Source organism: Anomaloglossus baeobatrachus, chromosome 3 (assembly GCF_048569485.1).
Source record: "Anomaloglossus baeobatrachus isolate aAnoBae1 chromosome 3, aAnoBae1.hap1, whole genome shotgun sequence".
Taxonomy (NCBI): Eukaryota; Metazoa; Chordata; class Amphibia; order Anura; family Aromobatidae; genus Anomaloglossus; species Anomaloglossus baeobatrachus.
This window is the reverse complement of record NC_134355.1, coordinates 188,842,269-188,861,338: the sequence shown is the minus strand read 5'-3', so window position 1 is coordinate 188,861,338 and position 19,070 is coordinate 188,842,269. Positions and strand designations below refer to the sequence as shown.

Below are 19,070 nucleotides of genomic sequence, written 5' to 3'. Positions count from 1 at the left end.
TATAATCCAATGCATCTTATAAGGCGAAAAATACAATATATATATATATATATATATATATATATATATATATATATATATATATATATTAGTATCAATGCTACAGTGCCTACAAATAGTATTCAACCCCCTGCAGATTTATCAGGTTTACACATTCGGAATTAACTTGGCATTGTGACATTTGGACTGTAGATCAGCCTGGAAGTGTGAAATGCACTGCAGCAAAAAAGAATGTTATTTCTTTTTTTTTTTTTTTTTTTTAAACTGAGAAAAGTTTATTCAGAGGGTCATTTATTATTCAACCCCTCAAACCACCAGAATTCTGTTTGGTTCCCCTAAAGTATTAAGAAGTATTTCAGGCACAAAGAACACTGAGCTTCACATGTTTGGATTAATTATCTCTTTTTCCAGCCTTCTCTGACTAATTAAGACCCTCCCCAAACTTGTGAACAGCACTCATACATGGTCAACATGGGAAAGACAAAGGAGCATTCCAAGGCCATCAGAGACAAGATCGTGGAGGGTCACAAGGCTGGCAAGGGGTACAAAACCCTTTCCAAGGAGTTGGACCTACCTGTCTCCACTGTTGGGAGCATCATCCGGAAGTGGAAGGCTTATGGAACTACTGTTAGCCTTCCACGGCCTGGACAGCCTTTGAAAGTTTCCTCCCGTGCCGAGGCCAGGCTTGTCCGAAGAATCAAGGCTAACCCAAGGACAACAAGGAAGGAGCTCCGGGAAGATCTCATGGCAGTGGGGACATTGGTTTCAGTACCATAAGTAACGTACTCCACCGCAATGGTCTCCGTTCCAGACGAGCCCGTAAGGTACCTTTACTTTCAAAGCGTCATGTCAAGGCTCGTCTACAGTTTGCTCATGATCACTTGGAGGACTCTGAGACAGACTGGTTCAAGGTTATCTGGTCTGATGAGACCAAGATCGAGATCTTTGGTGCCAACCACACACGTGACGTTTGGAGACTGGATGGCACTGCATACGACCCCAAGAATACCATCCCTACAGTCAAGCATGGTGGTGGCAGCATCATGCTGTGGGGCTGTTTCTCAGCCAAGGGGCCTGGCCATCTGGTCCGCATCCATGGGAAGATGGATAGCACGGCCTACCTGGAGATTTTGCCCAAGAACCTCCACTCCTCCATCAAGGATCTTAAGATGGGTCGTCATTTCATCTTCCAACAAGGCAACGACCCAAAGCACACAGCCAAGAAAACCAAGGCCTGGTTCAAGAGGGAAAAAATCAAGGTGTTGCAGTGGCCAACCCAATTGAAAACTTGTGGAAGGAGCTCAAGATTAAAGTCCACATGAGACACCCAAACAACCTAGATAACTTGGAGAAGATCTGCATGGAGGAGTGGGCCAAGATAACTCCAGAGACCTGTGCCGGCCTGATCAGGTCTTATAAAAGACGATTATTAGCTGTAATTGCAAACAAGGGTTATTCCACAAAATATTAAACCTAGGGGTTGAATAATAATTGACCCACACTTTTATGTTGAAAATTTATTAAAATTTAACTGAGCAACATAACTTGTTGGTTTGTAAGATTTATGCATCTGTTAATAAATCCTGCTCTTGTTTGAAGTTTGCAGGCTCTAACTTATTTGCATCTTATCAAACCTGCTAAATCTGCAGGGGTTGAATACTACTTGTAGGCACTGTATGTAGCAAATAACCAGCCACTATACCTGTGCAGGAATAAGCTTGCAAGTAACTATGTTCACTGATAAGACAAATGCCACACCACTATATATGTGTATAGCAGAGCCGAACACTATATACCTTGGGTCATGATGACACAGTGGAGCAGGCTGGAGACACCGTGAAGCTGGGCGCGCCTCGACGTGCAGTTCACCAACAGACAGCTTCATCAGGAGCGTTTTGTGCCTTGTCCGATAAGTGGTCTTTCTGAAAACAAACCTGCTATACTAGAAAAGGTGTACCCCAACTAATAGGTGGCGTAAACTTAGATTAGAGATTCGACATATGGCAAATTTATAAAACAGCATGGACCACTTTTATCAATTTGGCACATCTTCATACTGTCTAGTGTAAGACTTAGACTATAACACACCATGCAGAAAAAGACAAGGATCGCACATTCCAAAAATACAATGATCTAAAGCCGTTAGGCAAAAAATGAAATAATAGAACATGAGTTCTTTGTTACCATTCTGATCAGATTTTATTAAGCCCACTGCCATTTCACGGCGAACCTCTGAGTGGGTCCCTAATCTAAACCTTATAGTGTGGTGCTGTGCACTAACCACTGCTGCAGCGACAAGGCACCAGCAGGGCAGGCGACCTGGTGCCTCACAGCGCCCATGCTGCAAGGCGAAGCCCCCGAGGCTCCAGACCCCACCGCCACGACACCAGCACAACAGCGGCCACCACACAGCACCAGCACACTGTGAGAGGAGCTGTGCACTCACCTCCCACTGGCTCACATATGTGAACTGGGAGCAAAAAAAGACTTAGGCTATGTTCACACGCATTTTTGCTGTGTTACTTCTGCAGCCAAAACCTCTCAACAGTAAAAAAGCTGCTTTCAAAAAGCAGGTGTTGCTGCATTTTTGTTGCTTTTTTTTCTACACTTTTGTTGCTTTTTTTTTTGCTGCATTTTTGGGATGTTATTTGTCTACAGTACATGTTAAAATAAAGTTAGTTTCATTTTCCACAAAAGCAGCAAAAACGCAGCTGTTCCTTTTTTGCAGCAGCATTTTTTCACTTTCTCATTGCGTTTAATGGTGGAAGAATGCTGTTGCTTCTTTCAGTCAGGAAAAAAAAACAGATGTGTGTGGATGAATTTTCTGAAACTTCATAGGTCTTGCTGGTACTGTAAAAGCAGTTTTTAATTTGCATAAAACTCATGAAAAACCGCAGCAAAAATACAACATGTGAACATGGCTTTAGAGTGCTAATAAACATGGTTCATTGCAGTCTGAATTTCCCCTAATGTATGATACCACTTACTCCATAAAAAGCCTTGTCTGTAATATGAGTGCTTGATGTCCATCGGTAGAGGCCAAAGAAAGCGATTTAGTGCAGTGAGAAATGGTTAACCATATATCTGTTTGTGGAAGTGGCCATATGCTGGGAACCCATACATCTCAAGAGCAGTTATTAACCTAAATTTGCTCCCTGCCGTTAATTGTCAGAACATCATTAAGTCCTGCCAGCCATCAGCAGTCTACATTAGCTTTGTAATTTCTGGTTTGGCTCCATTTCCTAAAGCAAAAACAGGAACATATTATTAATTAAGATTGTGAAAGTCAGAAAATATCATGCTTAGTTTTTACACTTGTAATGTTTCTTCTCTACAAATTGTGCAAATAATGATATAACGTGGTTGAAGCTGGTATAATGTTTCGACATTAAAAGTTTTTTTTGTTTTGTGTGAACATGAGTCTATTGCCCCTAAAGGAATATTTTTAATGTATCTTTTAAAACACATTTTTCTTATATACTACTACCATATTGATATGTTATATTCCTGGATTGTTTCTGGCAGCGTTCTTATCATTGGTTTATGACAACATTAGGCTATGTTTACACGGCGTTTTTTTCCTGACCAAAACCTGATCTTGTGGCAGAAGTCTCTTGGGGGCTCCTGGGTGTCCTGGTGGTTTTCTGCATTTTTTTGTATGGTTTTTGGCCAGGCTTTTTGTGCATACCGCACATGGCGTTTTACAGCGGTTTTTGCACTTCTATGATGGCCGGACCAAGTCCAGATCCACAGGGGTTCAAAAGTACCTGAGTGTCAGGCATGGGCCAGGAGTGACCTGGATCTGGCACTCGGGTAATTAAAAAAAAAAGTAAAAATAAAGCAAGCGCACTATACTTAACCAGTCTCCAGCATCACTCTATCTGCCTCCCACTGCCCTCCTTCTACTTCCAGGGCCGTTCATTAGCCTCAAACATTCACTGGTTTCCCAGCCCACCGGCATCTGTGATTGGTTGCAGGTAGACGCGCCCACAACCTGTGTGACAGCGTCTGACTGCAACCAATCACAGACCCAGTTTGCAGGGCTATCGTACAGTAAAATAAATAAATAAAAAAATGGCCGTAGGGTCCCCCCATATTAAGATACCCAGTGGCTACAGGCTGCAGCACCCAGCTGTGTGCTTATCTTAGCTGTATATCAAAATAAGAGGAACCCCATGCTGTTTTTTTGTTCTTTAAATTATTTAAATAAATAATTAAAGGGGTTGTTCTACATATTTGTTATTTTCTAGATCAATATATTGAGAAACAATGTTTTTCCCAAATACCTTATGCTGGCAATAGTGCCTGTGAGAGGCGCTGTTGTGGACCGCTGTTCCCCGCTCCGTGACCCCCGCACTCCGTAACCTCGTTGATCCGGTAACGTCATGTCAAGTTCCTGTTACACCGCGGCCAGCTGCAGTGTCCGTGAGTGATGAGCTGTGGGCGATGTTTCACCACTTGTCACAGCCCGGTGTATCTCCTGCTTGCAGCGCTTTGCTGTGAGGGAGGAGGGAGTTGGGAGCTGATGGGTGAACCACCCCTTTAAAAAAAAATAAAAAAATAGCATGCAGTCGCCCCCAATTTGATGCACAACCAAGATAAAGCCCGACAGCTGGGGGCTCGTATTCTAAGGCTGAGGAGACCCAAGTTTATTGGGTGCGCCCCCAGCCTAGAAATATCAGCCTGAATCCACCCAGGATTGTTGCATCCATTAGCTGTGACAATCCCAGCACTTCACGCAGCTCTTCTCGATTGCCCTGGTGCGGTGGCAATCAGGGTAAGGCTATGTGTGCATTTTTCGCGGCGTTTTTGCACATTTTTCGGGTGCGTTTTTGGCCTCAAAACTGCATGACTTTGCTTCCCCAGCAAAGTCTATGAGTTTTCATTTTTGCTTTTTTTTTAAGCTGCGTTTTTGAGCTTGAAAAAAAAATGGACCTGTAAATTCTTTCCTGCGTTTTTCTGCGTTTTCCGCCTATGCAACGCATTGGAAAACGCAGCAAAACGCAGAGATCAAAAACGCAGCCAAAAACGCACCAAATCGCGGTAAAAACGCATGTGTTTTTTTGACGCGTTTTTTCGACGCGGGTGCGTTTTTATCGGCTAAAAACGCACAAAAACGCAGCGTCAAAAAAACGCAGCATGCGCACATAGCCTAATAAGGAGTTAATGACAGCCCACAGCTGCCACTAAACCCTAGATTAGTACTGGCTGGCATCTATGAGACACCCACCATTACTAATCTATAAGCGAAAAGAAATAAACCAAAACACAGAAAAAATCCTTTATTTGAATTAAAATGCTAAAAACACCCTCTTTCGCCACTTTATTAACCCCAAAAACGCCCCTGCAGGTCCGATGTAAAGCACACGAGGTCCCACGACGATTCTAACTCTGCTACATCTGAAGCGAGCGCCATAGATCATGACTGCCCGCTGTAAGGTGAGGAAGAGAATGAATGAGCCGCATGATCAGCGGTGACGTCACTCAGGCTATTAGGAGTCACAGATATCTCCAGCTGTGACCGCAAATCATCTGAATGATGACACTACTGATCGTGGCTCATCCTCTGCCTGCACCTCAGAGTTCGGTCATGTTCCATGATCGCGCTTTGTAACTTCAGTTATGTAGCAGAGCTATAATTGTCCTGGTGCCATTCTAATGCCGTTCCAGTGCTGTCAGTAATTGCTGTTTGGGGCTCACGTAACATTGTGACGTCACACGAGCCCTGTGTCCAATCACTGCCAACTTCTATCGCCATGCTTTCGGACCAGCTGCAGCGTCACTTCCTGTTGATTAACTCATTTGGTCCGAAGACTGGGAGAGAGAAGTCGGCGGTGATTGGGCATGGGGTTCTCGTGAGGTCACAATATTACGTGAGCCCCAAACCACCATTACCACAGCACTGGAACGGCGCCAGAACGGGTAAATAAATCATACTACAGTAAAATGCTAACCACAGAGTTTGCCACCTGGGACAATAGAAATCCTATCTTGGTGAAATCTTTTTTTTTTTTTTTTTTTTGCTGATTCCTTTTTTTTTATTATTATTATTTGGGATGGAAATACTTATTCAATACAACACGTGCAGCAAAGACAAATCAATCATTCAGCTTTTTACCAGTTGGTGTAGTTTTCACGAGCTTTCTTCCAGTAATCATGAATTTTGTGATATTATATACTGCACAACCAATGTCACTTCATTTATAGTAGTCTATCGAGCTTTGACCCTAGAACTGCCCATCATCCTAGTCCCTCCGGTGGCTTCTTTGGAGTTATAGGAGCATTTTTTCATACTTCACTGCCATTTCTGCTCTCAGAGCTCAAGATGTTAAGGAACCTTCCTACAATTCTTTTACACGTATACACTGCTATTGTGATAACGCTGTGATAACTTACATTACTTGCTAAAAGAAGTGAAGCTAAATGATTCCTTTTTTAAATATATTTGTGTTTCTCATTAAATACAATCAATTCTTACAATTTCAAAGAACCCAGGATTTTATAGTCCTCAGACTTGCTGTTGTATTCTCGGATTTTTTGATGTTATAATTAGTGCTTTTAGTTGTATAACCATGTATCATTACACTGTCACATCCATGTCTGAACATGCTCATACCACCCCTCCCCTGCTGCATGGCAGTGCGGCACTCACAGTGCAGATATCCCTAGGTGACACACGGGTTTTGATTAAATTCTAGTGTTGCTGAGACGTTTTTAGATATGTTTCTGCAATGAGTGGATTATTTTTTGTGTTAATATATTTTTTGAGAGCCATGGTAAGGGTCCTTTCCTATATAAACCCTTAGCTTTCTGTTCTGTGCTGCCAGTTATTAGGTCTACTTACCCTGGTTCACTTCTCAGCTCAGCAAGTTTGATTCATATTACTGACCTTGGCTTGGGTTTTGACTATTCCATGGCCTGAATTCTTTTTTTGTTTTGTTTTGACCCCTTGGTACTGACCTGTCTTTCTGATCACCCCCTATTATACTACACCACCTGCTAGCAGCCACTCTGTAAACTCAACCTAGGAGCCCCTGCATCAATCTATATCTTTCTGTTGGGGTTAAATAGTGATGGCTAAGTGTCCCCTGGGCTCTACTAGATGAATTGGCTGGCGCACAGACTGTACCTGTAATCTCTAAGTGCTTTCATACTTTCACTACTAGTGCACTGTTACAGTAACATGCTTGATTAAAATTAGTCATACATTATATCACAAAAGTGAGTACACCCCTTACATTTTTGTAAATATTTTATTATGACAACACTGAAGTTATGACACTTGGATACATTGTAAAGTGTACAGCTTGTATAACAGTGTAAATTTGGTGTGTCCTCTGAATAACTCATACAGCCACTAATGTCTAAACCGCTGGGAACAAAAGTGAGTACACATCTAAGTGCAAATAGCCAAATTGTGCCTAAAGTGTTAATATTTTGTGTGGCAGCCATTATTTTCAAGCACTGGAGTTCACTAGAGCTTCACAGGGGCCACTGGAATCCACTTCCATCCTCCATGGTAACATCAGAGAGCTGGTGGATGTTACAGACCTTGCACTCCTCCAACTTCTGTTTGAAAATGCCCCACAGATACTCAATAGAGTTTAGGTCTGGAGACATGCTTGGAACCTTTAACCTCAGTTTCTTTAGCAAGGTAGTGATCTGTTTGGAGGTATGTTTGGGGTCGTTATGTTGAAATATTGAAAATCTTCATGTGAAGATGGGCTTTTGGCTATGTGCGCACGTGTGCGCTCTGCACCGCACCTAAAAGGTGCGCTTCAGAGCGCAGCTGAAAAGCTCCGTTCTGAAGCGCATGGTGCCGGCAGAGAATGTGCGCTCTGCATGCAGCTCCTGCCATAGACAGAGCAGGAGCTGCTGGCAAAGCGCACGGAAGAAGTGACATGTCACTTCTTAGAACGTGTGCTTCGGGCAACAGCCGAATCGCTGTGCTCTAAGACGCCACGTGCGGACGGCTCCTGCACAATCTCCATAGATTATGCAGGGGACGCATGCAGTTACGCTGCGCGACAAAGCGCAGTGCAACTGCGTGTAATACGCACACGTGCGCACATAGCCTTAGAGTGACAAAGAGGGCTCAATAAGGCACAACCCAAGTACACTAAGCACTACTCTTACGGTTGTACAGATGCCCAGCTGCTGCTGCTCCGCGTATTAAAAGAATTCAACATAGTATAACATATAAGCTGAAAAATAAGGAGCGCTGATAGTGTAATACCAACAGATCAGTGAGGTAGATCATAGGATGATGGCATCTGCTGCAGCCCCACGTGGATGTGCATACAAATCAGAGTGAAAAGGGGGTTAATGCCGCGCATCAGCCAAAATGAAGATGTAGCACGTTGATGTTATAAACGTATTCTTTTATTCCATCGGTCTACGCGTTTCGAGGATATACCTCTTCTTCAGGACCAGTGCATCAACATAGTATCATAGTATGATAGTATGATACTATGTATCATAGTATCAAAATTACTATGTTGATGCACTGGTCCTGAAGAAGAGGTATATCCTCGAAACGCGTAGACCGATGGAATAAAAGAATACGTTTATAACATCAACGTGCTACATCTTCATTTTTGGCTGATGCGCGGCATTAACCCCCTTTTCACTCTGATTTCTATGAACATAGTATAACATGAAAGAATAAGGACAAGCGGATAATCTGCTGTTCTGCTGGTGAATTAATGCTCCAAAAGTATGGTAAAGATAAATTCCGCGGTGATATCCTCTACGTGTTTCAAAGTTGTACAGACTTCTTCATGGTAACCACAATGATAGTGCATACAGATATGATGAGTTATTTTGATGAGAGTAATTTATTTTGATAATTTTGATCTCTTGTCCCCAATTTTCTATATGATTTAAACTGTCATCATACCTGTATAAACTATCACTGCGGAGCGCCTGCAGAATAAGTCTGCACAACTTTGACTCAGATTATCCCTTTTTCCTTCTTTCATCAAAAATCTTAGTTTAGTGTGATAAAAAAAAAGTTCTACCCATACTTTTGGAACGCTATATGCATTCTTAAAGTGATATTCCCACTAACATGACTCTATCCCAATATGCTATAGGTATAATAATAATAATAATAATAATAATAATATCAAATACCTCCAATTAAAAAAGTAGTATAGTGCTCCTGAAAAACTGTTACTTATCCCCTGTATAGTGCAAAAGAGATAAGTCAGGCTCAACCACTATATAGGCAGGTGCTATAGGGGTTAATAAGTAAACTAAAGAGTAAACCCCAACACTCAAATGATAGACAATAGAGATAAATTGAAAATTTAGAAATTTTTATTAATTTTTTGATATTCTGCAAAAAGTGCACAGAAATGAAAAAGCAAAACACCCGACTTTTCGGCTACTGGAGCCTTTTTCACGGTTTTGCCTAAAAGTGAAAAGACAGTGTCAATATATTCAACTTGTAAAAATTACAATATGTACAACTACGGTATATAGAATCATAGAAAATTAGCGAAAATGAGTCACCCTTTTAATCCTGATGTTACAGTGTGTGGTTTACTTTCACTGAACTACAGTAAATATAATTTTTAAATGACTGACCCTCTTGGAAATCCCACACCATAATTGATGTTCATACTATAATCAAGAAGCATTGAAAAAAAAAAAATCCTTGCGTCAACATTTATAAATTATAATTTACAACTATATCAGCAAAGTAGGAAATGACGTACCCAGTATCAGTTCATATATAAATATCAATTTCGTAATTACAATATCCTTGTTTCTACAAGGTAAAAGAAAATGGACAGAATTTACAATCGCTACTGATGTTTTTGTTTTTTTTTTGTTTTCAATAACTACAGTGAGTGAAATAATAATTTGATCCCTTGCTGATTTTGTAAGTTTGCCCACTGCCAAACATATGAACAGTCTATAAATTTTAATGCCATATTAATTTTAACCCCTTAACGACCGTGGGCCGTAAAATTACGTCCTTGCGGTCATAATGTTACTGCCCGCGGTCTGCCGGCAGCATCATGCTGCGATCGGCACACATCTCAGCTGATTTTCACAGCTGAGATGTGTGCCTGCTAGGCACGAGCAGAATCGTTATCTGCTCGTGCCGTTTAAACCCTTATATGGCGCTGTCAATATGTGACAGCGCCATTATAAGCGCGATCGCGGTAAACATTTCCTTACCGCCCGATACCGGAAGTCACGTGACGCGATCACGTGACTCCCGATAGTTGTCATGGTAGCACAGGGTCATGTGATGACTCCTGTACTACACCTGACTTGCTTTCACTTTCGCTGTGCGAGCGGCACAGCAAAAGAGAAAGAGAGCGTATCTGCTGTTTACAGCCTTGTAGCTGTGATCAGCAGAGTGCAGAGCGATCGGATTGCTGATCGCTATAGCCCCCTAGGGGGACTAGTAAAATAAAAAAAAAAAAGTAAAAAAAAAAGTTTTAAAAAATTAAAAAAAAAAAAAAAAAAACCCTAAAAGTTCAAATCACCCCCCATTCGCCCCATTGAAAATTAAAGGGTTAAAAAAATAAAAAATATACACACATTTGGTATCGGCACGTTCAGAAACGCCCGATCTATCAAAATATAAAATCAATTAATCTGATCAGTATACGGCGTAGCGGCAAAAAATTTCCAAACGCCAAAATGATGTTTTTTTGTTGCCACAACTTTTGCGCAAAATGCAATAAGAGGCGATCAAAACGTAGCATCTGCGCAAAAATGGTACCGTTAAAAACGTCAGCTCGAGACGCAAAAAATAAGCCATCATTGAGCCATAGATCCCGAAAAATGAGAACGCTATGGGTCACGGAATATGGCGTAAAACGTGCGCCACTTTTTTCGGACAAACTTCCGATTTTTTTTAACCCTTTATATAAAAGTAAACCTATACATGTTTGGTGTCTATGAACTCGCACTGACCTGAGGCATCACACCCACACATCAGTTTTACCATATAGTGAACACAGTGAATAAAATATCTCAAAAACCATAGTGCTATCGCACTTTTTTTGCAATTTTTCAGCATTTGGAATTTTTTTGCCGTTTTCTAGTACACTATATAGTAAAACTGATGGTTTCATTTAAAAGTACAACTCGTTCCACAAAAAATGAGCCCTCACATGACCATATTGACTGAAAAATAAAAAAGTTACGTCTCTCAGAAAAAGAATGTCGAAAAAAAAAAACGGAAAGCGAAAAATCGGCCGGTCGTGAAGGGGTTAACAGGGAGAGATAGAATATCCAAATTAAAATCCAGAAAATGTATTTGCATTTTGTAGAGAGAAATAAGTATTTGATCCCTCTGGCAAACAAGACTTAACACTTGGTGGTAAAACCCTTGTTGACAAGCACAGCAGTCAGACGTTTTTGTAATTGATAATGAGGTTTGCGCACATGTCAGGAGATATTTTGGTCCACTCCTCTTTGCAGATCATCTCTAAATCATTGAAGGGGTTATCCGGCTTATTTTGACTTTTTTTTATTATTACCCTATTGGGCTACATTGGGGCAGGTAAGTAGATAGTGACCACTTACCTGCCCTGCTGTCAGCCCCTCTTCCCCGGCTCAGAGTGGTCATGTGACCGCTCCTGTCGCAATTTTGCTGCTTCCGGTCATTTCATGTCAACATGGGCAGGACCATGTTGACATGCAAATCTGGGAACAGCATGTTGCCGCCCTGCTGGGCGGCTACAGTGCGAGGAGTCACCGCCCCCCTTCCCTGCTCCCTCCCACACATTCCCCCGCACCCCGTACTCTCCCCGCCCACGGTGTCACCGCCAGCACCGGGCCCCCTGCTTACAGTGCTTAGGATAGCAGGAGTGCCCGTGCAGACTGTGTCCCGCTCCCTGCCAGCCCCGTGGCTGCTTGCACTGCAGTGTATCAGCAGCTTCTCACAGTGCGTGCAGCCGCGGGGATGACTAGCGCTGCTGTCAGGAGGTTAGATGAGATCATTACCTGCTGTGACGATCTCCTGCTCTCCTGACGTCAGCGCTGTCCCTGCCTTCTAGGCCCGCCGCGTTCTCACGTCACGTCTCGCGGGCGGCCCGAGACTGTCACTAGCGGTGACGTCACGGGCTCTCGCGATACTGCTGAGAACTCGGCGGGCATAGAAGTCAGTGACAGCGCTGACGTCAGGAGTGCAGGAGATCGTCACTGCAGGTAATGATCTCCTCTAACCTCCTGACAGCAGCGCTCGTCAACCCCTGCAGTGACCTGGGCTGACTTATTGATGTTAGCTCAGGTCACTGCACTGGTCTCCCAGACAATGGGGAACATTCTGTGCTTCATTGACTGGGACATTGACTATGGTATGGATATCGTGGGACTCCCTTATTGGATTACGCCGGACCTGGATTTTATTGTTCTTTTCAATAAATTGGTGAAAGAGGGAATGTTTTGGGGAGTGTTTTTTCAAATAAAACTTTTTTTGTTGTCTATTTTTTTTTTTTATTTATTACTGACTGGCTTGGTGATGTTGGGTATCTGATAGACGCATAACCTCACCAACTGCTGGGCTTGATGCCAGGTGACATTACACATCTGGCATCAACCCCGTATATTACCCCGTTTGCCATTGCACCAGGGCAACGGGATGAGCTGGGGCGAAGCGCCAGGATTGGCACATCTAATGGATGCGCCACTTCTGGGGCAGCTGTAGCCTGCTATTTTTAGGCTGGGGAGTGTCCAATAACAGTGGACCTCCCTAGTCTGAGAATACCAGACCACAGCTGTCCGCTTTACCTTGGCTGGTGATCCAATTTGGGGGGGACCCCACGTTTTTTGTTTTAAATTATTTATTTAATTTAAAATAACAGTGTGGTGTGTGCTCTGTTTTGGATTACTAGCCAAGGTGAAGCTGCCAGCTGTGGTTTGTAGGCTGCAGCTGTCTGTTTTACCCTAGCTGGCTACAAAAGATAGGGAAGACCCCACGTAGTTTTTTTTAAATTATTTATTTTTTTTGCCTAATACAAGGCTAAGCACCCTTTAGTGCCACATGAAAGTCACTAAGGGTGCCAGCTTAGAATATGCAGGGAGGTGGGACATTATATAGGGCTTTCTCATCTATCTATCTATCATCTATCTATCTATACCATTCATTCATTCATCCGTCTATCTCTCTGTCTCTATATCTATCCATCTCTATATCTACTCATTGTATTCATCTTTCTTGCTGTTTCCGTTTTTTTTGCGGTCCGCAAAAACGGAACGGTCATGTGAATGTAGCCTACATGTGTTCCCTATGGGGGTAGGGGTCAGTACAGAACGATCGTGGGGGGAGGTCGGTACAGAGCGCCGTTTGTGTGTGTTTGTGGGGGGGTGTTGCAGAGCCCGATGTGTGTGGGGAGTGCAGAGCCCGATGTGGGGCTGTTATTTCCAATGCTAGAGTGATAACAGGTCAGGTGCTGGGGCAGAATACTGACAGGGAATGTGTGTGCAGGGGGCGAGATTGGACAGGGCGGGCGGGCAGGGGGCGAGCCTGGACACTGAGGCCGGGCTGTGCCAGCTCTGACTGGGAGGTGTGGCACAGGAAGAAGTCTGTTTGCTGGAGCTGAATGTAAACAAGGAGCTGCAGAGAATAAAGGGATAATTCAAGAGGAACAAAAGTTAGAAAACAAAAAATAACAATGTAGGGGTGTTTTATATGACAATACAGCACAGATAAACTCAAAAATGTTTGGTAAGCTAATGTCGGACAACTCCTTTAAGATTTTGAGGCTGTCGCTTGGAAACTCGGAGCTTCAGTTCCTTCCATAAGTTTTCTATGGGATTAGGGTCTGGAGACCAGCTAGGCCACTCCATGACCTTAATGTGCTTCTTTTTGAGCGACTCCTTTGTTGTTTTGGCTGTATACTTTGGGTCATTGTCGTGCTGGAAGATCGAGCCATGACCCATTTCTTTTAAATTATAATTTTTTATTGATTTTCAAAAGCAAACAAATCATTACATAGAAACAAAAAACATTAATAATATCAACAATATTACCAGCAAAATGACAAGAAAATTGTATATCTCTCCTTTTACAATTCAGTACTACAACATCTAATCAATGTTCACAGTATTCACAGTAATGCCGGCGTCACACGGTACGATACATCAGGCGATATGTCGGCGGGGTCACGTTGTTAGTGATGCACATCCGGCATCGTTTGAAATATTGTAGCGTGTGACAGCTACGAGCGACAGTGAACGAGCAAAAATACTCACCTTATCGTTGCTCGTTGACACATCGCTCATTTTCAAAAAGTCGTTTCTTCTTCTGTGCTCCGGTTGTTTATCGTTCCCGAGGCAGCACACGTCGCTCCGTGTGACACCCTGGGAACGATGAACACAGCTTACCTGCGTCCCGCCGGCAATGCGGAAGGAAGAAGGTGGGCGGGATGTTTACGTCCCGCTCATCTCCTCCCCACCGCTTCTATTGGCCGGCCGCTGTGTGACGTCGCTGTGACGCCGAACGTCCCTCCCCCTTCAGGAAGGGTATGTTCGCCGTCCACAGCGACGTCGCTCAGCAGGTAAGTGCGTGTGACAGGAGTAAACGACTTTGTGCGCCACGGGCAACTAATTGCCCGTGACGCACAAATGACGGGGGCGGGTACGATCGCTTGTGCGATCGCACGATAAATTGTCTGACGCCGGCATTAGACTCAGAATCTTTAATACCTCGTGGATACACTTATAGCTAACTATATGAATTAATTTGCAACCTTCTTCTTAAACTCTCCTACTCCCCACCCCCCCCTAAACCCCCTCTGCTCAAACCCACTCCCACCTAGTCACCTTCAACCCCCCACCTCCAATCCTCCAAGTGTACCACCTAATTTCTCAGTGATACCATGCCGCCGTCTTAAATGGTGACATTAAGCGTTCTATTTCCTCCGAATTGTAGTAGGTTATAATAAACTCCCTCCACTTTTTGAAGTGACAGCCAGTCGTCCCGACTTCCTTCCAGCATCAAGGCCCTCTAACTCCATCAGCCATTTTATGTGGATTATTACTTCTTCGAACGAGGGTACTTTTGACTCTAGCCAATATTTCAGTATCATCCTCTTTGTTGCAAGTATGATTAAATGTAATAGTAAAGGGGGATGTTTATTCCTGCTCCCCTCGACGTTCACCTCTTCCCACTCATGGAACAGAACCAGAGTAGGGGAGAGAAGGAGTGTGATATCCCAGAGTTTAGCAACACACTTTGATACTTGGGCCCACAGTGGCTCAAGGTGGGGACACATCCACAATCCATGGTAGAGATCCGTAGAGTCTAAATTACAATTCGGACATCGTGTATTCTTCTCAGGATTCTCAAGCTTTCTGGGCAAATTGAATGCATATATCGCCCGATGCATCACTTTATATTGAGTCTCCCGCCACTGCTCATTCAGTATTGCGTTTCGTAGGACCCTCCACCCCTCCCTGATCTTTGTTCCATTTTCGGAATCCCCTAGTTGCTTTTCCCATGGCTTAAAGAAACTGATAGCCAGTCAACTGGTCTCGCATTGCCCCATATAGAGATGAAATTGACGAGGACGTTTGTGCCAACTTGACCAAGGCCGTTAAATGTATTAAGTGACACCTCCGACGATATGTTTTGCAATTGAGCCATAACCTTATGCTTCACCTGATCATACTGGATTATTTGGTTAGGATTCAACCCATAATTACCTACCAATTCTTCCCTCCCCAATCATCTTGGCTCCGAAGGATAAAAAAGATGGGAGACCCTCTGTATACCTTTCCGCCTCCATTCTTCAAATAGTTTATTGCTAAAACCCTGATTGAACCCTGGATTATCCTATAGGGGTAAATATTTAGAAATTTTCTATGCCAACTTGTAATGCTTCCTCACTGCTCTCCAGGCTGCTATCGTATCCTTAAACAGAGAAGACTGCTTAATTTTGTGGGGTAGATTAGCTTGAGTGGTGTGTAGAGGGGCCTTTAAATCCCATGGAAATGCATAATCTCTCTTAACTCCAAGGGACACGTGTTTCTGTGAGCCATGAATCCAATCCATCCAATAACTAGACAAACAGGCCAGATTGTAACCCCTAACACATTTGGTAGGTTTAACCCCCAATTATCCTTTGATGCAGTCAGCTTCCTTATACCAAAGCGAGATCGTTTCCCCCTCCACACAGACCTTGAGAAACTTCTATTAAGAAATTCAACATCCTTATGTCTCAATCTTATTACCAGCATGATTATGATGTGCAGCCAAGCATAGATTATTTCTCCGAACCAGGACCTTTTGAACCCCGGAACAGATATCCGTGAGCTTTCCTTGTCTCGTTGCGCTTATGCTGGACACAGTAGGGAATGTGACGTTATATCAGTGTATAATGCAAACATAAGATCTATGATATGCAATATCACGATGAATACTACTGATGCACATACATTGTAGCTGTATACATGCTCTGTTGGTTGGTTCTCTGCACCCTTATACCGTATTAAGGGTTTTTTGAGTAAATTAATTAAAAGCGCAGAAAAGTAGCTACAAAAGACAACAGGGGTAAACTCCATAACTGCACAAAGCAATAAGCACTTCTTCCACCAGATAGTCTAGAACACCACACCTCACCAGAGCAAGTAAGATAAACCATAGCTGGCATAGGTGGAAGGATTCAGCCAGCATAAATAGGAGGGGAGCAGATATGATTGATTTCCCCACAACATTTGATCATAGGAGACTAACAAGCAGACTAGCAGAGATTAACTCTTGCTAGCTTGCCTATGAATCCGCACTGCAGGTCGAGTTTGCCTGCACTGATTCCAGACACCAGAGTGTAAGAATCTGTAATCTGAGCAGAACCTGACGCCACCATGACAGTCGTCAAAGTTTATGAAAATCTCCGTGTGACATTTTGGGAGGGGTGAAGGGGAAGATAACTATTTTTGTTTAAATAGCTGTCATCTTTTTTTTTCCTTTGCAATTGACGTATTATTCTCATCATACTTGATAAAGGTTAATGTTAAAGAAATATTTATTGCTATGTTGGGGTTTTTTATTTTATTTTATTCTTTTTCTTTCTTTTAATTTATAAAATAAAGTGAAACAAGTTTGAAAAGTCGGACAAAGTTTGACATGATGGTACATGGAATTCACATTTAACATACCAGAAATGCCCTACAAAGCTGTCATTTTATGTTTATCTGTTCTAATTATCTCTTCTAAATTCTCTGTCTAGTGTGTACCTTAGTATACTGGTTTGAGTGTCCAAGACTATTGTATGTTGAAAGTAATGAATAAGAGACTGCTGTATAACAAAATTGTCATAACTGGTATTCAAGGAAATGGAGAGATACAGCTTAAAAAATGTCTTTTGTTTTGTTTGCTAGGTTCTCTTTGGCACTGCGGATGGCCAGGTTATAGTTATGGACTGTCATGGCAGGATGTTGGCACATGTTCTCTTACACGAGTCAGATGGCATTCTGAGCATGTCATGGAATTACCCCAACTTCTTGGTGGAAGATAGCAGTGAGAGTGACACAGATTCTGATGACTACTCTCCACCTCAAGGTAACAACTGGCCAAAGCGGCATAATTATACTTCTCTACAAAAGGCTTACAAAGTGGATACACATAATATTCTCCATGTTGGGCTTCTAGGTTTAGTAGGCTATTGAAAATGGTGTTAAATACAGTGGAACCTTGGTTAACGAGAACAATCCGTTCTGGGAGTGTGTTAACCAAGTTACTCATCTCATCCCATAGGAAATCATTGCAATGCAGACAATTTGTTCCCCAACTTGTTAAATGTCCCATTCAGGTCCCGTATTGTGTCATTCCACACACGTACAAACACACAAGCACGCACGCACATATTATGCTCACCTTACCTTTCGTTCCCTCGCTGGTCTCCTGGGACTTGCTGTTCTCCGGCACGGGCTGTGGATCGGGTTACCATAACGACGAGGGAGGAACTTCCGCTCCCAGCGCGTTGATGTCAAAGGCAGGAGCCGCTTGCCTCTGATTGGCCAGTGCGCTGCCTTTTGAGTAGCGGTGACAGAGGAACTTCCTACTTCGTCGCTATGGTTGCCGATGCACAGCCTGGAGTGGAGCGGCGAACTACAGGACCCAGGAGGTCGGCGATGGAACTGAAGGTACACACATTATGCTCACCTTACCTTCCGTTCCATCGCCGGCCTCCTAGGTCTTGTAGTTCGCCGTGAGGACGTCGCAATGAGCCGGCGGACTACAAGAACCATGAGGCCGGCGATGGAATGGAAGGTAAGGTGAGCATAATACTGTTTATGTGTGTGTGCGTGCGTGTGTATTTGTGTGTGTTTTGTGCGTACATGTGTGTGTTTGTGTGGACTGCAAGAGCGGGTCAGAGCACGGTGGATGTACGGAACCGGAAGTGTCTGAGGTGAGGATTTTGCTCGTACAGCAAAGCTTTCTCGTAAATCGAGTTACAAATTTACAGAAAGCTTTGCTTGTTAAGCGAAATTCTCGTTAAGTGGGTTTTTCGTTAAGCGAGGTTCCACTATAATAGAATCCTTATGGGCTTCAGTCCACATTTTAATTTTATTGGATACTCTACATTCTCTATTTCATGAAGTTTCAGGTCACTTATAATGTTTCATAATGATGTTGTTCATGTATATGGCTAATCAATTGCTGACAACAATCTGCCATAACCTGTTCATGGCAAAAACATTGGAGTTGTGCATTCAGAAATTTTATCCGGTACTTATTTATTATATCATATTTAATTTCCTGTAACAATTTCAAGGGTGCCAACACTTTTGCCCATGACTGCCAATGTATAAATACATGTGTGGTCAATATAAAGGACTGGCACATGATTTATTCCTTCCAAAGACGACAATAAGGACCAGGGGGCACTGATTATAGGAGGAAGAAGCGCAATTTCGGCAGCTAAATAGGAAAGGGTTCTTTACAGTTAGAGCAGTCAGACTGTGGAATGCCCTACCACAAGAGGTAGTAATGGCAGATACTATAACAGCTTTCAAAAAAGGGCTGGATGATTTCCTCACTACACACAACATTGTTGGTTATAGACACTTTAGTGACAAAAATATATAATTGGTGGAGG

The 19,070-nt window shown here is 42.9% G+C and overlaps 1 protein-coding gene across 2 annotated transcripts in view; it reads left to right on the top strand.

The window, feature by feature from the left end:
• TULP4 (TUB like protein 4) overlaps window positions 1-19,070 on the top strand; it is a 238,575-nt gene that overhangs the window by 158,191 nt on the left and 61,314 nt on the right. For both annotated transcript variants that reach the window (XM_075339647.1, XM_075339648.1), the window contains exon 5: window positions 17,350-17,530. In XM_075339647.1, coding sequence (XP_075195762.1) covers window positions 17,350-17,530 — 181 coding nt within the window. The remainder of the gene's footprint in view (window positions 1-17,349; window positions 17,531-19,070) is intronic.